Below are 23,916 nucleotides of genomic sequence, written 5' to 3' on the forward strand. Positions count from 1 at the left end.
AAAGAGAAACTTGTAAGGAGAAAATAGGAAAAGAGAAGACGAAAAGGAAACATTCTTACAAGCTTGTATGGACATTGGCATTTCTGGAAAAGTTTGGACCCCACCCAGAAATTGGAGGGTTGGAGAAGCTATGAAAAGAATTCAGAGTTCATATTTAGATCCTCTAAAAATTGGATACTCTCCATAGTATTGGCAATGAAAAGCTGTTTATCAATGGAGTCAAGTTGAAAACTTAGATATTGCTATTGCTATAGGTCTTTGATTATGAATGGTTGTTTCTTTTATACACTAATCTTTAAATGAAAGGTTGTGCTAGTGGGTAAAGCAAACTGTCAGTCAATAAGGAAACTCTATGTGCTTGTTCATCATCCAAGAGTTGGCTGGCTGGTAACTTATGAAACCCAGTGAGTGCTACTCTGCTCGCTTTGATCTAAGGATTACAGATGCTTTATAAATCCTCAGTTGTTCTGATCCACAAGAGCTACACTGATCACACAACTGTCCCAGGGAATTCACATTAACGTTTCTGACAGTTTGGTTTATGCAAGGTGAAGTATTTGAGTGAGCCAAGAAAATAAAAAGGGAGGAATAAAGATACCCGTCGGGTGAGAACTAACCTCTGTAGGTGTTAACCCTTAGCAGAAGCAAACACAGACCAACACTTACATCATGGCTGAGTGACATGGGACCCTCAGGACAGATTCTACGTTATCACTTGATACGCTTCGGATTCCGAAACTGTTAAATCTGAAGGTGGCCCAGGTGAATGCAATGGAAATGCCCATCAGTGACAAACCCAACCCTTGTAATTTCTCCATCTCTAACTCTAACCTGTTTCTGGGAGACTAAATTAAAACATCACGAGCGACATACAGTTTTGTAAGGCTCTAAGTTAAAATATTTCAAAGGGAGATTTACCTTTGCTCTTTTTAGCTGAACAACAGCCTCAAGAAAAGTTATGTCTTCAAATGTTCTCAGAACTGGTTCAAGTTCTATTAAGCATTCTAAATAAGGAAAAAAAAAAAAAAACCGAAAAGAAAACAAAAACAACAGTTTTAAGTTCAGATCACTTTTTTTTTGTTTTTTTGTTTTTTTTTTAAATATTTATTTATTTTATGTATATGAGGTACATTGTAGCTGTCCTCAGACACACCAGAAGAGGACGTTAGCCCCATTACAGATGGTTGTGAGCCACCATGTGGTTGCTGGGAATTGAACTCAGGACCTCTGGAAGAGCAGTCAGTGCTCTTAACCGCTGAGCCATCTCTCCAGCCCCAGATCACTTTTAATAATTAAACTGAAATGCTAACACTTCTCTTATAAGGCTCCACATCCATCTTTTAATAAAGTGATGACATCCTATTATCTTAAGGAATTTTATTGCAGCATAAACAGACATGAGGATCAACAGAATCGAGTTAGCAGCCTTAAAAATGAACTGTCATAATTTTGGAAAGCTGACTTTCAACACAGGGCCTTAAATTCCACAAGGCAAGGACAGTCTTTTAAAGTAAATTTTACTAAGACATTTGAATACCCATATTCAAACAGGTCATTCATACCCTTATTCTATACCACGCATAAAAATTAAATCAAAATAGATCATTTATTTAAATATAAACAGGAGCAAATGTTGGAAGCCTCGAGTTAGGGAAAATTCTTAGATGTGAGATGACAAACAAGATTTATAGAAATCCAACATCTAGACTTCCAAACACAAGTTTGAACAGTCTACCCTGGAGCAGAGGTTCTCAACCTGTGAGTCGTGAACCTGTGGGGGGTTGAATGACCCTTTTGTAGGGTTGCACATCAGAGAGCCTATATGTCAGGTACCCTGTCTGTTAGATCTTTGAAGTACAATTCATAACAGTAGAAAAATCACGGCTATGAAGTAGCAACAAAAACGATTTTATGGTTTGGGGTCACCATAATATGAGGAACTGATTTAAAGGGTCTCAGCATTAGGAAGGTTGAGAACTGGGCTCAAGAGAGATGTCCTTAAGAAACAATGAAAAGCAAAGCCACAGAATAGGCGTAGGAGAACATATTTCAAGTTGAATATCTATGAAAGGGCTTGTGTATCAAGCAAGAGTGAAGCATTCTGCCAGCGTGCACCAGGACAATGGCTCAGTGGGAAAAAGCACTTGTTGTGAATGAAGACCGATTGCCTTAGCTCTATCCCAGCACCATGCTGGAAGGAAGGAACCAAATCTTGAAAGTTGCTCACTCATCACTAACAGAATATACTTACACACACACAGACACACACACACACACATGCATGCACATACACACACACATACACACACACACACAGCACATGCATGCATGCACACACACAGGCAGACACACATGCACTCACACACAGATACACGCACACCTATGTGCAGGTTGGCCTCAAACTCCCGAGTCCAATATATTCTCCTATTTTTTTAGCCTGTCACCAGCACACTCACACTCAGCTAAAGGCTTGTTTACACGACCTATAGTCAGAGTACACACAACTGATCACTCCCCTCGTAGAGCACTCCTTCTTAGACAGAGACTATAGTCTGTCTTTCTTTGCAATCTATTTTCTTGCTCCTCTATACAGTTTCTAAGAAATGCCTCAGAGGTCTAATGTGGATATTTTTAGTCTTTGCTGAAGAGCTAAATTCTCTACCTAGGGTGGTCTAGTCTAAATTACTTGTGTTAGCAACACCTGATTTAATATCCTAGATACATCCTTAGATAAAACCATATGTATATTATTATAGTGGTAACAGTAATTATAATTCCTTCTACTTGTTGGCTATATGAATCGTGTCTGTATGAATAGCCATACACAATCAGCAATGTGTGAGGAATTTCATTCCTCCAGATCAAAGCCAATATCTTATCATCTGTCTATTTTACCGTAGCTGTTTAATGGGTTTGGCTTGGTATCTCTCCATTTGAATTTTCTAGTGATGTGAACAGCCCCTTTCTATGCTTTTTAGTCACTTGCTTATTTTCTTCAGTGAAATCCTAATCTGCAATTTAAAAACTGTATTATTTGTCTTGTTATTGGATTAGTCAGAATGCTTTACTTCCAGACACAAGCCCTTTTAAGAGATATATAATATGAAAATATATTCCAAATATCCTTGGCTTGCCTTTTCATGTTTTAGTAGCTAATTTATTTGTGTGTGTGTGTGTGTGTGTGTGTGTGATGTGATCATACTGTATGCATGTTTGCACGTATGTGTGGTTTCAAACGACTGTTTTCCACTTTCTATACTGAAGCCATGCCAGGTCTCTCACTGGAAGCTGGAGCTCCCTAGTAGCTACTTTAGGTTAGTCTAGCTAGCTAGGCTAGGCTACCTGGTCAGCTTGTTCTGGGATTACAGGCAGGCCGCAGCACAGCAGCAGGGCATTTGAAGGGTGTTGAGAATCCAAGCCTCAAACTTGTATGGAAAGCACTTTCTTTTGTACGCCTTAACTTTGGATAACTTTTCGGTGTCTAGAATATATCACTTGAACTGGACAATTACTAAGGGCGTGTCCTAACTGTTTTCTCTGTTCTCACACAGTCACTTCCCCATGCAGCAGTCAAGAGGGATTTTGACCTATACTTAAATAGATCAATCACACTGTGTCCAGAAATGGGTCGAATGGCTTTTCATTGCCTGTGGAGTAGACGGCTGAGGGCTGGAAGCTATTCCCTTTCTAAGACACCTTCACCATCTTCTTAGTTCTGTATACTCTAAGTACATGGGCATCCTCTTTCTTCCTTGAAAACACAAAATATTTTCTTTCTCTCGTCTCGGAATCTTTCACTCTGGATGTTTTCTTTGCTGGAACCACTTAGTCTATTTTAAGCGTCAAACAAGAACTCAGATAAAAGCTCCTAAACACCCTTTGCCATTCTTCTTGTGGACACTTCTTAGGATGCTTGTTTTAGTACGGGCCTCACTTCACGAGCTGTGTTTTACTTACTTACTTGCCCCCCCCCCATGCTTTCTCCAGAAGAAGGTTAAACTGAGGAGGTGTCACATTTATCCATTGCTCCCTCTGCTCATCCCAGGGAGGAGGGAGTATAGGCAGGTGTTCCCTCAGGAAACAGAATGTCACTACTACAGAACAAGTTCACTTTTCTGTTAGGAATTCTCAACTCTTTTCTAGGAGCAATTATGTACATATACATATAACTGTAGCAAACAGCTAGAGCAAATTAACTGACAGAACAGTTTCAGGATAGGCACACACGTTCAAGGATTTATTTAATGTATATTTATACTTTCTATAATCCCAAGGTCCAGATTAAAACCGTTCACTCACTCAAGAAGGATGGTCTCTCATCTGGGTTTTGTGCCCATCCACTTTGTATTAGAGAGATCATGAGACTTCGATGAGGTATATCAAAGGGCAAATTTTCCTCACTGACGTCAGGCCGATGTCCCTGGGACACACTGTACATGATCTGCAAAGGATTGGTGACCTCTGTCAAAACAAATGTATTTCATTAACTGGAAAGACGTTACTAACACAATTCAAGTAAAAATGAGGATATCTTAAAGTGTTAGTCCAAGTCAAAATGCCCTTTTCTGTAAGAGGACTTACCTCCCAGCCACTGTCAGCCTGGTGCACCTCTCATGGGAGGAATTTACAGTCCCCTTCCTTAGCTCTAGACAAGTCATTTGACTTGTTATGTGAGAAGAGCTGAACCAGGCAGAGTTCAGCAGAACCCAGCATACATAGCCAACAAGGGTCAGACAGTAACTGACAGTTAATATGAATGACAGATAAATGCTGTCTGTTAAACTGCTGAAATGTTAAGGATATTCATGATGTAACAAGTTCAACATGACAAACTTCAAAAAAAAATTTAAATGCCCCCAAATTATCTGTGAATAACAAAAGTTATATTCCAGTGTTTGTTGGTATTTATAGAAGGAATAACAATTAAATTTTCACAGCGTTTTACAGCTACCAGGATCTTGAAAACAGTAATAAAGACAGATGTGATGGCACATGCTTTTAATCTTAGCACTTGGGAGGCAGAGGCAGGTAGATCTGTGAGTTCAAGGCCAGCTTGGTCTATAGTCTACATAGTTCCACCAGGACAGTTAGAATTACACAGTGAAACTGTCTCCAAAAAAAAAAAAAAAAAAATTCTCATTTCGCAAAGAACAAAAATGAGGACATGAGATTTTGTGGTATAACCACAGAGTTCGTTAATGCTAGAAAAAGAACCAGAATCTAGAATTTTCTGATCTTTAAGCCCAGTACACTCCTCATAACTGACCCTTAATCTAGAATACGTCATAGTATGCAGTAGGTGCAGGACAGATACACCGCTGTATTTAGACGGTGTATTTTGTGTATAAAATGAAAGGCTGGCATATTTAAAATCTGGCGAGGTTTAGACAGTTGAGACATGTACCAACCATAGATGTCCTCTAGAATGAGAGTATACGTACCTTCAAAAGGCTGTTTTCTGGATAACACTTCCCACATGATAACTGCATAGCTGTTTAAGTTAGAAAGTTACACATTGTAAGCAAACTTTGTATACAAACTAGGATAACATTATTTAAAAATGACACCAGTTTTGAAGATGAGAAGGAAATCCATATACAGCCAGGATGGTGAATGTTCATACATGACTGAAATCGTTTTTAAAAATAATTTTAATGAAGAATATGAAGTTATCATAATGGCCTAATGGCCTAGTGGTGCTACTTAACAGGATAAATATTTGTGATAATTTATTCTAAACATGCAGAAAAATGTGCCCTCTAATAACGCCATCTTTATTTTTCACATAAAGAGCAGTAAGAGAAGACTGGCTAACGTAGCACTACCATTCTACTGACTTTTTCTCACTGTGGTCTTTTCACAGTGCAAGTGTTTTGATGATTACAGTTCAGTTGCAAACTGCCTGTTAAGCTGAATAGAGTTTATATTTGGAATAAATGAGTAGAAAATAGAAACTCTACAGTATCTTCAAATGAATTATGTGTTCAGAAATAATACGTGAACTTGATTAGGTGCCAACACATTATCTTTGAGCAAAGTGAGGATTACTGAGAAAAATCCACCCAAACCAAGTAAAAATATTTCTTCATCTCTCCCCCCCCCCCTTAGGGAATACAGAGCTGGGACGTAAAAACGTAATTCAAGAAGCAAATGGTAAGTACATTGATATCAGTGTGTTCTCAAATTCCTGGTATCAATAGGGGAGAAAGTAAAGAACAAACCATAATCTAAGCCACAGAAAGGCAACGAACAAAAGCATAGATATGAAGAGACCAAATCGTTTGGGATTAGTCTCCATCTTAGAGAACCTGACCTAAGGTTGAACTCATAGGCTACCAGCATCAGTTTCCAGGCTAGCCCCTTCCCCCCCCCCCCATCAAAACCTTCCACTAGCACCAGTTTCTGGGTTATTCTCCAACAAATCTACACCCCCAGGTGACAAGCCCACCCCTGACACTTCACTTCCTAACAAGCACCAATCAGGAGGAAAGCAGAAGTTAAGTTTTTGGATTGGTTCCCTGTACTAGTCAATTATGTTAAAGGCCATAATGCTCCCACCCAACCCAATCAGATGTGTACCAGGCTAGCTACCCCTTCCTTGCCTAAAACTAGGTTCAGGGCTCCACCTTCTTGTTGTGTCAGGGTTGGTGGGGAGCCCAAACTCGAGCTTGAATAAAAAGACTCCAGTGTGATTGCATCAGATTCAGCTCCTTGGTGGTCTTTGGGGGGGGGTTCATAAATGTTTCATGGCATAACAGACTAAAATGCCCTCAACTCACCAATAAGGAGGCAGAGTTGGCCATATTAAGAAACAAGACCCTACTTCTGTTGTCTCTAATACTCAAGCCTTATTGGCAGAAACACGCCAATTATCAAAACAAGCTGAGCAGTTATTTTGAAGACAGTCAACCTCCAAGGACAACTGGTCAGAGGAGGCAAGGAAGATCACCACACATTAAGAAGATGTAACAGGGGCTTGAGAAATGGCTGACCACTCTTCCAGAGGACCCGCAGAACTGTGGGATGGGGCCTAGATGAAATTCCCAGCACCCACATGGCAGCTCACAACATTCTGTAACTCCAGTTCTAGAGTATCTGCCAGACACAGACAAAACACCAAAGCATATAAAATGAAAATAAATAAATCTAAAAAAAAAAAAAAAAAAAGAATTCCCTAAAAAGGGGGATGTAACAGCTGTAAATATATATGCAACAAACTTTGGCACACTTAATTTTATATTGAGCATTCGTCCACTCTATATGTCATCTAAGTGAAACAGAACACACACTCTTCTCGGCAGCCCAAAGGACTGTCTCTAAACCAGACCACATTCTAAGCTACAAATAAAGTCAAAGCAAATATAAAACTGCCTCTTGTAGCTTTTAGCTTCTGAGCTCCTAGAGCAACCAACTCTACAGAAACTACACAAGTAATCAGAGACTGAAGAATGAATGCTTGGATTACCACTGGGTCATTCCAGAAACCAGAGGGGGGATTTGAAAGTTCCTGGAATCAAATGAAAGTGAAAGCACAACTTACAAGGTAGGTGTAAGAGGAAGTTGAGTAGCTATGGGTGGTGTTGTGTTTTACAAAAGGTAAGAAAGGAAGTCAGGGATATGTTTGGTGGAGGCATGGTATGGTGTGGGAGAAGAGGGTGCCTCTACAGGCCCATGCTGAGGCATCCCTTCCCCATGAGGTACCAGCCAGAGGACAATGTAGTACAGAATGGAGTTTATTTAGGCATAGGGAGGGGAGTTGAGGGAGTAGAGACAGGTAGAGGGAGATGGAGAGATAGAGAGAGGGGGGGAGAGAGAGAGTGAAAGGGAGGGGGAGGAGACAGCTGCTATGAGTATGTGGAGAGAGGAAGAAGGGTGGGGAGAGAGAGGGGAACAAAGGTAAGAGGAGCAAGAAAGGAGTAAAGAGGGGGCAAGCAGCCCCTTTTATGATGAGTCAGGCATACCTGGCTGTTGCCAGGTAACTGTGGGGCGGAGCCTAGATGAAATGCCAACAACAACCACAACGACGACGACAACAACAACAACGACGACGATGACGACGAGCGCTTTAAAAACCAGAAAGATCTCAAATAATAAGGTAACACAGATTAGGGCAGAACTTAATGATATGGAGACCAGAACAATCTCTATTTTGTGAGTCTAGGCAGCTACACCATCGCTCCAGCCCTAGAACTACATATAAAAAGAGTTAATTCTTTAAAAACAAATAAGATGGTCCCATTTTAGCTTAACAGTCAAGAGATGAAGGCCAAAATTAATAAAATTAGAGATGAAAAGGGGAGGCTACTTTTTTATTTTCAATAATATACAAAGACTCATTAGAAAGTACTTGGAAAACGCATTAAAAAAAAACCTGGAAAATCCAAAAGAAATGGTAAGTTATTAGATAAATATGACCAACCAAAATTAAATCAAGATATGATCACGCACACACACACACACACACACACACACACACACACACACACACACACACTAGCAGTCAGTGATACTATGTTATAATAATGTCTCCCAACAAGGAACATCTCAGAACTAGATGAATTCATTGTCAAATTCTATTAAGCCTTTTGCTTTTTTGTTCTTTGTGAGACAGGGTCTCTCTCTGTAGCTCTGGCTGGTTTGGAATCCATTATGTAGACCAGGCTTGAACTCACAGATGTCTGCTTGCCTCAGCCTCCTGAGTGTTACGACTGAGGGCCTGCAGCACCATTCCTGCCTCTCTGTCAAGCTATTAAAGAAGAGACAACACTGGTGTTCCTCTAACTGTTTCATAAAGTGAGGTACTGGTTGATGTTATAGCATCTTGACACAGCTAGAGTCATCAGAGAGGAGGGACCCTCAGTTGAGAAAATGCTTCAATAAAATCCAGCTGTAAGGCATTTTTAAAATTAGTGACTGATGGGGGAAGGAGCAGCACATTGCAGGTTGGGGTCATGGGTTCTATAAGAAAGCAGGCTGAGTAAGTCATGGGGAAACAAGCCAGTAGGCAGCACCTCTCCATGGCCCCTGTATCAGCTCCTGCCTCCAGGTTCTTAACCTGTTTAGTTGCTGTCCTGAATTCCTTCAACGGTAGACTATAAGTCAAATAAACCCTTTCCCCCCAGCTTGCATTTGATCATGGTGTTTCTTCCACCACAGCAAGAGAAATCGTAACTAAGGCAAATGGGAAGCAAGGCAGCACTAACAAACTCATTCTATGTAGCCAACATAGTGTAGTGGGTTGACCTAATGCTCCTTGTACTCTAATGCTAATTTGGGGCCCCCAAAATGGGTTTTATCCACACATAAGACACTAAGTGACCCTGCCCCCAATTAATTGTGACTGGTAAATAAAGATACCAACAGCTAACACCTAGGCAGAAGAGACATAGGTGGGGTTGGGGTTTCATGGGCTTGTAGAGAGGACCACAACAAGGAAGGGAGCAGGAAGAAGCTGCTGCCATGGAATAAAGGAAGAACAAGCAGGAGAGGAGAGGGGACAGTTGCCGTGGACTAAGAGAAAGGAGAGCGTAGTCCTGAGGGGTCCCCAGTTGGAGCTAAGAGCTGCCAAGATGAAACACAGTCCAGTTCCCTCAATAAACATATGTGCAAAACTTCTCAATTCTTGCAAAGCAAATTAGAAACATATTACATAGATCATACACATGATGGCCAAGCTGGTGTCATCTCAGGCATGCAAGGCTGGGCAAACACTTGCAAACCAGTAAGCGCAGGTCCAGCACATACAGAGACATAATGGCAGGAACCACAGGATCATCTCAATACAGGAGAAAAACCAACCAAACCAAACTAACCCAACCCAACCCACCCCAAATGGTCTGTCTTTATAGAATCAAACCAGTGTTTGGGAAATCGTGGCTAGATTATGTCGTCTTCATGTAGCAGAAATTAATTCTTTCTGTTGCCCCTTCCTCAGTATCTGATCTTAATGAGTTAAGGAACAATAAAAGACGTATTTTTTTTAATAAGACAATATGAATGTGTACTAAGTACTCACTTATATAAACTTGTTGCTACTGGATTTAAGAGGTAGTAAGAAAATCTTTTCTTGATAAAACAGGTATATATGCTGATTACATAACTTTCTAGTCAAGACATCATTTACTACTGAAAGCACCTTCATTTTTACTGTTAATTATTTACTAAAGATAGAAAAAGTTGTTTGAAAGGGTTATAGCATGGGCTTAGAATAAGTACAGGAAGCCTGAGTTTACATTCATTGACACGCTAAAGAGACATGTGAATTACACACGGGGTAAAAGCTCCTTTAATACTGTATATAATAAACTACCATCTTCCTTTTATTTCTGGTCAAAGAAGCATTATTAAAAACAACAAAATACGCTTATTTCTACTCTGTGAGGTTGTAACTAGCTGTAAATGAAATATAAAACCATAATTCTATTAATCACAATAATTCACTGTATAAAGGATCCATCTATATATAAACATTTGGGCTGATTTAAACAAAAATTATGCCTAATAGGTGTAACAGTTTGTTTATTTTTCTTTAAAAATGTATGTAATGTATAAGTAACAGCGACTAAACATTATGGGCTGTTGTTTACCTACACTTTCCTAAGTCGCTTAAGCTAAAACCTTTTGAGCATTGTCACATATTCAGAGGACGAACTAGACACTTTCGTATTTTTAAACAATGTTCAAATTGCTTAAAGTAAAAGGGCTTAATTTGAAAAACATCAACCATTGTGGATTCTAATTTGTCTTCATCGTAAGTTCTTAAATCTCACTATAAAATGTAGCAGGAGAATTCCGGCTGATTAATCTTACATTTCAACTAAAAATGTACCTGTAGATGTCATGTTTCACGCTGGCCCTGGATTTCTGTCCTGGTTCATAGTTCTCAGGTGGCATATAGATGATTGTTCCTCCTTCGGGTGCAGACTTGTAACTTCGTGACTGAGACAGTGACATCATGCGCCATTTTGATAAACCGAAATCTGCAATCTGTGAGTGGAGTTGAATTAAAATTCAATTAAAAAGAAAAGGTCAATAATCAGCTGCTGCTGTTTTCATGTACTGCATTTATAATGGCTTTCATACCCAGAAAACTTACACACTATCAATATTCCAACATCTTACAAATGAAATATTATAGTGCCATTACCATAACTCCACATGTACTATACACTAATATGTTTGTCGCAGAATATTACACCTTTTTAAGGGAAACTGTTTCAGAATGTGAACAAGTCCATATACTCAATATTGGTTTTTATGGCAAGAAGCTTTAAGGTAGGCCATGATTTCCAGTCCCCAACCACTGACTAGTCTTCCTCATATGCCACATGAGGCCACAGGAGGCCATGGGAGGCCAGAGGACAGGAGCCTGTTCTCTCTCCATCAAATGGGTTCGTGGGATGAAACTTTGTCAGTGGGCTTTGCAGCAAGCATTTGTGTACCTGAGACAGTTTGCCAGCCCGGGTTTTAATGGTATTATTCTTGTTCTAAAAGTGGTGTTGTTAATTGTTAAAAAAAGTAAAATCTTATAATAGTCAAAGTCACCATTATGTTATTTGTGCTCACTATTAAGAGTCACTTTGGATGGCTACATATCACATCTGTGTATGTCCCCAAGAATGCACAGGTAAGGAACTTCTCAATGGCATGCACTCTTTTATTTTCTGTATGTGTTTTACACTTTATTTCTGTTGTAATCTTGTAAACATGTTATAGAACACAGGCTATGTAAGCTTCTTAATGCTTAAAAGGTCCCTTACTTTTTCAGAATAAAAGGCAAAATGTTAAGGCCAGGAATACTATTGAGTAATAAAAAAGTATGAGAAAACTTAAAGACATTTAAATTACCTAGACTTACAACACATACTAAAGAAGCTAACTAAGTAGGGTGAGTTCCATCCAAAATCAGTAGTATTTTTATAACATGTTGTGTAGCAAAGTTGCCCCACAAATAATAAAATAAGAACAATTTCTTTGATAGTTACCACTCCATCAACTTCAAAGTTTGTATCTATGGGGCATTTTGTTTTATGTTTATAATAACAAACATGCCTATTAACTGAGCAGGTGGGTTACTATATGGAGAAAATGTGAAATTCATCTGCTCACTTCTTTCTGTACAGCATGCGCTAGGCATGTGCAAATGAACAATCTAGGCTTCATTGTTTTCTTCATGAAATTTAGTCTGAGGGGCCCGTCTGGGCTGCATGAGACCTTTTCACAAGAAGAAGTGCTTCTGTTTGGTTGGTTGGTTGGTTTGTAACTAATCAGCCAGCTGCCTTCAGGCATCCACACCTTTCACACTGGACTAATTGGTCACGCTAATTAAGAAAGTCATGTCATTGGGCGAGAAATGTGGGGAAGCACAGGCCCAGGATATAGTGAGAAACTAGGTGACGGAGGGCTGGCTGGTCCAGATGGCGTCGGCCACCGAGATGCTGGGAGCAGCAGTCACAAGAACCACTTTAGCAGTCTTAAGGAGAAACTATAATGGTACATGCAAGAATGTATGTCCCTAAGAAGCTGGATGGTCAGTTCCTAAAAGTATGGATTAGTAGAAGGACCGGATTAATGTCTGTGGAAATTCTTAGGGCTACTTAGGGCTATACGGTGCTGCTCTGTTCTTAATGGCGGCTGAGGTCTTATCCCGCACAACAGCATCAGATCGGATACTGTACAAAAGGGATTCTGAAAAGCCCACGGTACAGAGAGGTAGCTTCAACAGTAGTACACAAAAATGACAAGAATAACAGCACAAACGTCAAAAAGAATCCTCTGGGGGCCTCTGCTTGTCAATCCAATTGAGCAGCTTAAGTGCCCATGGCAACTGGTAGACTACTAACCACCCTTCTCTTCTTTCCTGTGGGAGGGTCTCAGCAGTGAGACTGGCCTCAAACCAACCATATAACCTAGGCTTTGGGTCCTCATCCACCTCCCAAGTGCTGGCACTCCAGACAACACTCACCTACCGTGCCTGTTCTTAAGTATTCAGGGTACAAAAACCACCTTTTGACTCGACTCCATACTCACCAGGTTATGTCAGAGGTATTTTGTTCAGCTCTAGGGATCCAGATTTGAGATTAAAGCTAAAGCGTGCGTTTAAGTCACATAAGAGACTGGAGAGCGTACAACAAGGAAGTGACTAAGGAAGCCAAAGCTGTTTAGCAGAAAAAAGGGAAATTTCCTAGTGCACGTGAGAAGCAAAGGGACTCCTGCTATCCAAATATTACAATGGCTGTTGTACTGGAGGAGAATTAAATTCATTACATTTACCAATGAAACACGAGGTACAGCCAATGGACGGAAGCACGGGGAAGGTGGTTTGGTCATTTAAGAGAGTATCAGTTACCACACTGACTGTTCTCTGCTGTGGAGTAGCTACTCTGGGAACAGGGATTCTCGCAAGGACTCAGAGTTCCAGCAGTTAACCACAGGTCTCGTAGAGAGGATGAAATACCCCAAGTTAGCCCCCCACTCCCTCTAAGGTAGGCTGGGCCACAAGCTTGACCTTTCTTTCTCTTCCCAAACTACCATTTTAGTCAAGAGAAAGGAAGTTTACTTAGGAATTATTTTTCATTTAGTTTTTCCTCATGGCTCTCTGTTAAAATTTTCTATTGGTACACCAACTCTCTTAAGTAACGGAGAAATACGTGTTTCTTTGAACAGTTTTAATATTTAAAATCATCTTCTGACTCTGTATGCTATACAAGAACAAAGTGAGTTGCATCTAGTATTAATGACTTGGAAGACACTCCTTATTTTGAGGTCCCCCATTCTACACAGGGTTATAGTATACCCTGCCCTTTACACAAAAAGACAAGTTCTAAACACGAGATTTCAGTATAAAAGCATAACAGTAAGAAACCTCAGAAGGTCACACAGAGGAAAACAGTACCTAGCGTTTAAAGAACAGAGCTTACAAGGGACAGCAAAAGTATGGTGCATGAGGGAAGAGAGTGATAAGCTGGAAAAAGGTTCTTTTTTTTTTCTTGGCAACAGGCTTGGTTAAAAGGATAAAAATAGGCCTAGGAAATGGCTCAGTGTAAAGTACTGCTGGGCAAACATGCCTAATGTCTCAGAACCCACATAAAAAATCCAGGCGTGGCAGGGTACACCTGTAATCCAGGCAGTGGGAAACTGGAGACAGGATGATCCCGTCTCTAGCCAGCCAGAATAGCCAACCTCCTACCTCCCTCTCTCTCCCTCCTCCACCCCCCACACACGTAACATTCTCTGCATGATTCAGTACACACTCTCACACACAGATAACAATACTAGAAGCTGTGGGGAAGCATTTAAAAGAAATATTTGGCAAGTATTAATCTGATGAATAAAGGACTCATCCAAAATACATGCGGGGGTTCTTAACACTGAAACCCTCAGTCAGGAAATGGGCTCGTGAGAAGCTTTTCACGGATGGTTATATGGGTGACACGGGAGGGACATCAAAAGACGTTTACACTCTCCGACCCTGGTCCAGTTTCTGGTCTGGAAGCTTTATTCTAATTATGCAGGGAAACTGGGTAATGGGCACAAGGAACCGCGTTGTATTATAACACCTTATGACTCCACACTAAGTTTAAAACGGAGAAGAAAAACAAGGTAAAAACATGTCTGACAATTTTAACTAAGAAACACAGTGAACCAAATTCTGTCTCTAAAGTTTAAGAATAACTGGGCCTTAAGCCAGGTGTGGCGGTGGTGCACACCTTTAATCCCAGCACTAGGAAGGCAGAGGCAGGAGATTCCTGTGGGTTCTATGCCAACCAGTGACACACAGGGAGACCCTGTTTCCTAGAAACTGCTGGTCAGAGTGGGGGAGTGGGATGGGGAAGGCTGGCAGCTGAGAGACCTCGGATGGCAATGACGTCAGTAAGACACCTGATTTAAAACCTTGGGGGTGTGGATGGGGTAATGGGGTGAGGGTACATCATTGGCTTGGGCCAGGGAACTGGGGATGACTCATCTGCGTAAGGAGGAATTCCAGGTGCTGCTAGACACGCCATCGTACAAGAGAAGAGGAAGTTTAATCTGGCTACAGGGCTACATGACCACCTCTGGCGGGGCGAGGGGGGCGGGGACGCACAGAGCTAAGTGTGCTGGGACATACAACCTAACCCCCATGCCATCCCATGCTTCCCTCAGCCCCACAACAAACAAGTGAAAGGGGCTGAGGTATAGAGAGCTGAGGACCACCTGAGTGAATGAATCTTCCTGATAAAGAACCATGAACATGTTAAGGACCCCCCAATGCTTCAGACCCACAGGAATGCAAAACCCCTGGACCCACTGAAAAGTTGGCACTCTATGCAAACGCTAGGAACTAGAGCTGCCCCTCCTGGATCTTTACTGCCCAAGACTGCTTCATTCCTTCACCAGTCAGGTTTCCCAGCCCCAAGCCAAGGGGAGGGGGTACTGAAGAGAAATTAAGATAGTGGTAAAACGCCTTTTCAGAATTATCAAGAAAAAGACCCAGAGAAACTGTCCTCCCCACCACCCCCAAAATAGTTACCTTGACATGAAATTCATTATCCAACAAGATATTCTGAGTCTTTAAGTCATGATGAAGCAGAGGGGGGTTCATATTGTGCAGGTAATTTACACCAAGAGCAATTTCATGCAGGATGCGGAATCTCAGTGGCCACGCGATCTCAGGATATTCAGTTTTCTTTGTATGGGTGAAAGAGATAAAGTGAAAAGTACTACCTTAATTTAACCGTTAAACATGAAGAAATCCACGAGGAAACAGATTTGCAAGCTAAGATGAAATGCACACTCAGTTTTATAACGTAGTATCAACTGACATTGTGTACTATTCTTAGATTTTTAAGTTTTAGAGCTGCCTATGGTAATGATAGCAGTGGTATTTCTCTTTGTATATTGGTCAAGCAATGGCATGGGATTAGCGTCCTGTTCTTCGGCAGAAACAGCTCTCGGCTATTTGTATGTGCATACAGCTAGATACATGTATTTACTCTCTCATCCACTGCCCAGTTCCATGGCTTCATCTAATCATTTATACCCATAAGCACATGCACACAGAGAGAAAAAATATATATATATATAATTGCTTCTGACCTGCCAAGCCATTCATTCAAAATTTTAACTTTTCATAACTTAAGACTATCTCTGTCACTATAATCTCTACACCAATTAAAAACGGACAGTATGTTACATTTATTTGAAGTGTCGGTTTGTCAGATCTGAAACAAGACTGAATTTGTTACTGTAGTCTGTGTGTGTACATGTGAGGGGTATGTGTGTCACAGTGTGTGTGGAGGTCAGAGGATCACCCCCTGAAGTGAGCACTTTCCCTCCACCTTTACACACACAGGCTTTGGGCTCAGCCTCAGGTCAAGACTGTCTTGCGGGGTGGCACCTTCTGAGTCACTGCACTGATCTGGACCTCAGACTTTTCATTACACAATCTATTGACTTGACCTCTTGAAATTTTCCTTTTGTGAAATCAAGGACCACTTTTGTTTCCAAACCTATATTCATGTGAGTTTTTTCTTTTAAATAAATTTTTTTCTGAATAAATGAAGTTAATGCGTTTTCCCAGGAGAATGTGTATACTCAGAAAAATCAGACACTTTGGAAAGGATGGTAGGCAATCAGGCACCATACCTATGGGTTCATTATTTTAAAAATACTAAGTATAAGCCACTTTTTTGGGGAGTGTGAAAACTGCCTTTTGGTGACCAATTGGTAGAGAGTTGTTTCAAAATATTTCAGGCTGTTTTTATAGTATTTGTCCATTTTCACTCAATAATCTTTTATGATGTTAGGTATGAGTGCTTCAGGATAAATTCCACTGTGAGTAAGTAGGGCATAATTTACGATAGTAGACTAAGGAACCGAAAGGAATATGAAGTATTAACACAGTATTACCTCCTTGGGAACACCTAAGCTCAATGCCTTGGAATAAGCGAATCTTTAGTTGGTTTGTACACAGGCAACCTTTTCAAAAACGCTATGAAGTTTAAAGGCCGAACGGGGCCTCTGCATGACGGTACCACATGGAGGCCTTTCCTCATGCATTCGGGGAACAGTGAGAATCTATGTTTTATGGTCACATCTAAGAGTTAGCAACACCCCTAACGAAGGCTACAGAATTCCCAGTGGGCTCCAAATCTGGGTGCCAGAATATCTACAAGGATGTGGAAAGAGAACATTAGAATCTCTGCTTAAACTTCATTTCTCAAACAAGGAAAAAAAAAACTGATTTCTGGAATCTTTGTAATTTGATGGCTGGGGCAGGTTCACAAACCTTACAGACTGACAGGAGTTACTTTAGTCCGTCTTTGTTTCAGATGGTCACAAGTCATGAACAGAATGCGATGTATTCTGAAACAAAGAGGAAGTCACTCCATGAGTGGCTGATAGTGGTGCCCACCTTCCCTTGCACTGTGACTTCGTACACTGTGGGAGTGCCACAGGCATTCACAGGTATTATGCAATTCTAATTAGCTCAAATGCTCACAAAATGCAGCAGCTGACCTAAAATGATTTCCGAAAGACAATGCAGACTGGAAAAAAAAAAAATCAGTGTGTAGGATCAAGAAAAAATAATAAGAGAATACATGCATTTTGAGAATGAGGACTCCCAAGGGTGCTTGCTGATAGGATTCACAAATAAAAGTCAAGAGTAACTCATATCACAGGGAAATAAGTCAGCAATGGCTCTAACTGCTATAGGTAGAAAAATGTCATGTGTCCAGCCACTGATGATAATGTACTTGGCCCATTAACTGCTAATACCTGATCCTAAATCGTCACTAATATAAAATATGGCTTTTATACAGTGGATTGTGTAGTATGGATTTCTTCTATTTCCCATGCCTACCGGGTATGATTCATTTATACACTTCGAAGTAAGGTGACTGAGAGGAGAACAAAGACACTGTCTTTAGTTTGAGGAGATTACACAGTGAAGGACGTCCCTGAAAACAATCGGTACTTACTCTGTGTAGAAGCTCATTTAATGATCCATTTGGCATGTACTCAGTGACTATGCCCAAGAATTCAGGCTCATTGCAAATTCCCAAAATTGGAAGAATGTAACTAAATCTCGCTTTATGGAGTATTTCCGCTTCTCGTAAGATGTCATTCCTTTCACTAAGAGGGGAAAAAAAGATAATTATTTCAGATAGTGAAAAACATACAAATGCCATGTCCACAGATTAATTAAGCTTGGACTTTTTCCCACTAATTAGGTCTGTAGCTCCATATGAGTTGTCATTTTCTGTGTCCCTTAGTTGGACCATATTTAAAACAGAGATAATATCCACTCCATGCATTCTACTGGTCTGTTTAGAGATCAGTCAAAATAACGTCTATAAACCACTGGTGGGAAGAGGACCACACATGGTTAGGACTTTCCTGTACTTCCCGCTAGTGGTAACAGTGCAGCACGTGGCTTGTTACTGTGCTTTTTCTAGGAACGAAAAGGACCAGTGTTAGAGGAAGCTCCCACAATCCACCTGTGTTAGAATGACTGATGCTTGAACTGATTCAATGATCTCGATTATTTTATACTAAAAGGAACATATTTGATTAGAAGAAAATTCCATTTTATCCTTATATACCATATACAAGTTTTCCAAACCTGCGTTCTAAAACATTTTAATATTGCAGATGTAATTGTTTAGATCAGTGGTGCTCAGCCTTCCTAATGCCGACCCTTTAATACAGTTCCTCATGTTGTGGTGATTCCTAACCATGAAATTATCGTCGTTGCTACTTCAGAGCTGTGATTCTGCTATTGTAATGAATTGTAGTGTAAGTATCTGTGTATTCTAACAGGCCTTAGGTGACCCCTGTGGAAGGGTTGCTTGACCCCCAAAGGGCTCACAACCCAGAGACGGAGACTCACTGGCTTGGAGGATGATCTGCATCATGATAAGCCACATCAAAGTCAGTAACATAGAAATTACACAGCAGACTTGGGAAAAGAACAGCAGACAGGTAAGCACCCATAGCCAAATCACTGGTATACCATGCGGTCATGAATAGAAGAAATTACCAAAAAGAGCTGTGGTCAACATTTTATAACACACAAAGACAAAATGGTATCTTTGCCTTTAAAGGCTCATTATTCAGATGATAAGAAAATAAGAAAAATAAATGAATAATACAAGCGATAATGTGATAATTACCATATATTTTACACATACACACACACACACACAAGCAAACTATGAGGCGTTCAGAATAAAAATTTTGAGCACGGTAAAGTCACCATCATCTTCAAAGAGGTAGACTTTCAGTGGAACCTGAAGTATGGCTAGAATTTCAACATCAGGGAGAAGGCACAGAGAGTAAACGGAGGCTCCACCACAGGTAAGACCTGGCTTCTCTTCTGCACATGTGTGTATTCATCCCCAGGACTTACAGCAGTGCCTCCTATTGAGCCTCACGGGACATGTCCGACAGCCATGTGTCAAAGGAATTCAGGAAGTGAAAGTAAGACTATGACTGTCTGTCTGTCTGACGAGACCTAAGACACGAATGAGCGTAGGTCAGAGGAGGGGGACATAAATGGCACGCTGAGATCCTAAGATGCCCGAAACCACTCTGGCTGACAGTCAGGTGCAATGCAAGGTTTTGAGCAAGAGAAAAGAAATCAGGACAAGGAGGTTTCAAGAAAATGATCTTGCCAGCAAGAGATGGGATTAAGAGAAAGAGGAACAACTCTGAAGACTGTAAGGATAGTCCCGGCAGAAAGCCAGGGGTGCCTGACTGATAAAGTAGTAGTAGAAAGACAGAAGGATAGACTCCAGGACTGACTGGCTACAAGGGACTCAAACAAAAGCAGTGGGGGAGAGCTGAAATGATACCATCATCCTTTCCCCAGATACATGGGTGTTGGTGGCAATGACATAAACAGAAATGCTTCCAGGAGAGGCCTGTTGGGTAAGTGATGGTGATTAGCTGGCTCTTAAGAAACCCGAGCTCTGGACGGATGGCTGTTGAAATCATACCAACAGACATTCCTGACCAGGCTACTTCAAGCACATGAAGAGATGCACGGACACACACCCAGCCAGAGCTGGAAGTCAGTGAGTCTTTGAGTGGGCAAAGTATTTTGATGCTTCTAAATGCAAGAGGTGCAAGACAACAGAAAGCAAGTTTCTCTAGTCCCTCTCCCTTACCTCGACTGTAAGGCCACCAGTCAGTGAAGCTCATTTAATTAAACTTCAATTTCTCAAGTTCCGTATCTGTCCCAAGAGATATGGGTCAGCAAGACAGTTCCTTACAGGATGAGTACGAAGATTCCTGGACACTTGAGATGAGAGGGTACAGTATAAAAAAAGCCAACAATAATGAACGCTCCAAAATATTAAATACACACACACACACACACACACACACACACACACACACACACACACAGAGTGATGGTACTGAGAAACAACACCTGAAGTTGACCCCTGGCTTACACATCATGCACGTGGACCAGCACAAGCATCTCCCATGTGTACATACTAATACAAACACATGCATGTACATACACACAAAAGGCATGATGTATCCGTCCTCCCTGTTAGCCATTTTATATGCACTCTAACCCTGCAGTCAACTGTCTTGGGCTGGTTTCATTATCCCCTCTTTACATATGGGCCATCTACAGTCGGAAAAGCGAATGATCCTTTGGTGGGCACAATACAATGTGACAGGGTTTAAGTCGGATTTAAACTGTAGCCCTGGTACTCTAAAGTCTGTGCTTTTCCTATTCTATTGGCTGGTGAGAAAAGCAAATCAGATAGTTAGATGTCAACGAGATTGAGGGGGGAAAGGAAAGCAAAAGATTTTTTAAAAATACAGCTTCAATAATGATAGCACTAGAATAACCCAACTCAAAATTTCAGTAGGAAACAGCTATCCATCACTAGGGTACTTGAACAACCAACGGGAGCCATCAGTCCATTAAGACTGGAAGACTGCTAAGGAAGGCCCACTCATTGGCTACGGAGTGAATCACTAATCGTTAAAATAACATGTAACGTCACATAAACTTATTTTCCTTTCAGGTAATCTTAAAGAACAATGGGTACATTATCCACACCAGAGCACGGCAGATATATGTGCTGTGTTTATTATTCATATTTTATAGGTGAGGAAGTAAGACACCCTCAGAGACAATTGCATAAGCCTAGGCCAGTGCTCACGGTAAGATCTTAGACTGTAAGATAAAGGAACACAATGCAATAACGAAAGGGGGTTTTATTGGTCTTATAAAGGTATCTCCCTATCTAATTAAAGGAACTATACTATGAAGTGTTTGGTGAATATGGGAAAGCAACATCATCTTCTCCATCTTTATCCCTAACAAACAAAGCTTAGGTAAATTAAAGCCTTGAAAAGCGGAATCCAAAGCGAGAAATCAATTAGCTTTAGTATACTTAGTGGTTGATTAGTGCTACCTTTCAATAGACTATTTGTTCGCGTGGTTCCTAACCAACCTCCCTTTAACTTAAACTACTGTTCATTTGTGTGCGCGGGCGCGCATGCGCAGGCTCCACAGACTACTACAATGTGATCTATCCCATAGTGGAAAAAAAGAGCTACAGGCAAAGTCCACCATTCTATCAGGGCTGAAGCAAGAGAGTTAGTTATCAGATGCTGGATCTGACCTGGTACCCAGCATTAACAGCCTCTGACCAATAGGGCCGCTATGATATCTGGATTTTCACACTAGATCCAGCAGAAGAGAACATTGCTACCAGCAATGTTAGCAAGTGCACCAAGGACTGAATGAAGGTCCGGTTCAATTTCTGATGAAAGAAAAACATACAAGAGCTCTGACTAGACCCAGTGACTAACACGTACAGTCGCAGATCTGTGGTAGTCAGTCAGTTGCAATGTTTTCTTGGAAACAGAAACCAACGTTTTTTTCCCCCTTCTTCTTCTGAATATGTGGGAGTTGGATCCAAATAATACCAGGACATGGGATGGTCAAAAAAAAATTTTTTTTCATCTTCATAAATTTTGACCATTTAATAGCCTTTGTTTCATCTCACTGTTAAAAAAAGAAAAAACAGTGCACACTTCCTTTGGGAACGTCCAAAGCAAGAGCTCGAATAACAACTATTACTGTAGAATTTGATATCTGAACTTCGTGAGTGCACGTAATAAACCACAAAGAAAACAAACCAAACCAAATCAAACCCAAACCAGGCCATAACATGCAGGCTCAGGAGAAGCACTGCTCAATAAAAATAGGGTGTGAAACACACATAAAACCCTAGAAAAATATTTTAACGTTTAGTCAATATAAAACACCGGTATATTATTATTATTATTATTAGTGCTAAAAGTTCAAAATCCGGTGTGTATTTTGCACTCACTGCGTACTTGGTTTCCAAGAGCTCCACGGCTCTTGTGGCTGACAGCTAGCTGAAACACAGCAAAGCCCACAAGCACTGTACTACACACGTCGGGTTCAATAAACATGCTTTTAGAGGTGGCCTTGATTGCAGGGTTTTGGAGAGAGAGAAGAGAGCGAGAACACCTCGGATAGGAGAGGCAGGGCGGTGGAGAGGCGAGTGGCAAAGTCTGACGCACGTCCAGGACAGTTTCTCCCTAGGACCAGTATAGCCCACTGGTCTATCCCCCGGCCGGCGCCCTACCTGTCGAGCAGGGGCGTGTGGATGTGCAGGTGCTTCACTGCAACCCGCACACGCCAGTCCGCGTGTCGAGCCGACGAGACGGTGCCCGAGGCGCCGCGGCTGAGGTAGTGCAGGTCGGCGAGCTTGTGGTAGGGGATGGGGGGCAGCGCGCTGCAGATGGCGTCCCCGTTCATGGCTCCGGCTGCGCGGCGGCTCCGCCCGACCCTGGCCGCGGCCCGTGCTGCGCCGCGCTAGGTCCCGGGGCGGCCCATTCCCGCGCGGCCGCTGCAGTTCCGGCCCGGCCGGCTGTGCCTGGGAGCCCGGGTCTGCGGCCGCGCCGAGGCGGACCTTCCTCCGCCCTCCTCCTGGACTGCGCGGGCTCCTCCCTCCGCTAGCCCTCCTTGGCCGGGCTTCTACCTTCACCAACTCCGCAGCCCTCACCTCCTTTCCCTGGCTCCTCCCTCCTCCGGCCCCTCCCTCCTCCGGCCCCTCCCTCCTCCGGCCCCTCCCTCCTCCGGCCCCTCCCTCCTCTGGCTCCTCCCTCTACCGGCTCCTCCTCCGCCGACTTCCGTCCTCGGGCTTCTCCTCTGCTGGCTCCTCCCTCTGTAGGCTTCTCCCTCCTCAGACTCCTCCCTTCTCCGGCTCCTCCCCTGCCGGCTCCTCCCTCCGCCAGCTCCTCCTCTGCAGGCTCCTCCCTCTGTAGGTCCCTCCTTAGGCTCCTTCTTTTTCAGGCTCCGCCTCCACGGCTCCGCCCTCCGCCGGCTTCTCCTGCAGACTGCTCCCTCTGCGGGCTCCTCCTTCTATTGGCTCCTCCTTCTACTGGCTCCTCCCCCTGCTGGCTCCTCCCTCTGCAGCTCCCGGGGTTAGTGGAGGTGAGTGTCCCAGGCCTCCCTCCCACTAGAGGTCTGGAAGCTTTCCTCTGGGGAAAATCCCTCCGGAGTCCTCCAGGCCGGTGTCATGTGGGTCGGCTGGATTTTCCTTTGGCTCGCGTGTCTTCCTTAGCTTCCAAACCCCAGAAGTGATAAGGTGTGTGGTGACTCCTGCTGGGGAGCCTGGTGACTTCTTAGCTCACTTCCTGAGCTGTAACCATCTGGTTACTTCCACTGCAATCTGCGCAGTGGCTGTCACTTGAGGTGTGACTTAGAGGTCAGCGCTGTCACTGTGACAAATTGAGGTATTTAGTTGCTGTGACATGCTCCCTTACCAGGAAACTGTTTCTTCTTTTATTCCCCAAAGCCTACACACAAATTGAAAAACAGAGCCATTTCTTGTGTTTGGGAAGTCTTCCATCCCAAAAGAAAAACAG

At 42.2% G+C, this 23,916-nt stretch overlaps 1 protein-coding gene across 2 annotated transcripts in view; it reads right to left on the reverse strand.

Moving 5' to 3' along the window:
- Positions 1 to 23,005, reverse strand: part of RIPK2 (receptor interacting serine/threonine kinase 2) — a 32,247-nt gene extending 9,242 nt beyond the window's left edge. The window contains exons 1-7 of one of the 2 annotated variants that reach the window (XM_080938725.1): positions 22,632 to 23,005; positions 17,964 to 18,117; positions 15,512 to 15,667; positions 10,829 to 10,986; positions 5,442 to 5,491; positions 4,300 to 4,461; positions 919 to 1,004 (exon numbers count right to left, since the gene is read on the reverse strand). In XM_080938725.1, the coding sequence (XP_080794851.1) occupies positions 919 to 1,004; positions 4,300 to 4,461; positions 5,442 to 5,491; positions 10,829 to 10,986; positions 15,512 to 15,667; positions 17,964 to 18,117; positions 22,632 to 22,804 (939 nt within the window). In that variant the 5' untranslated portion in view covers positions 22,805 to 23,005. Of the gene's footprint in view, positions 1 to 918; positions 1,005 to 4,299; positions 4,462 to 5,441; positions 5,492 to 10,828; positions 10,987 to 15,511; positions 15,668 to 17,269; positions 17,332 to 17,963; positions 18,118 to 22,631 lie in introns of those variants that run through there. The other variant, XM_080938726.1, reaches the window with a different exon arrangement.
- Positions 23,006 to 23,916: the final 911 nt, after the last annotated feature.

This window comes from Micromys minutus (assembly GCF_963924665.1).
Source record: "Micromys minutus genome assembly, chromosome: 26".
Taxonomy (NCBI): Eukaryota; Metazoa; Chordata; class Mammalia; order Rodentia; family Muridae; genus Micromys; species Micromys minutus.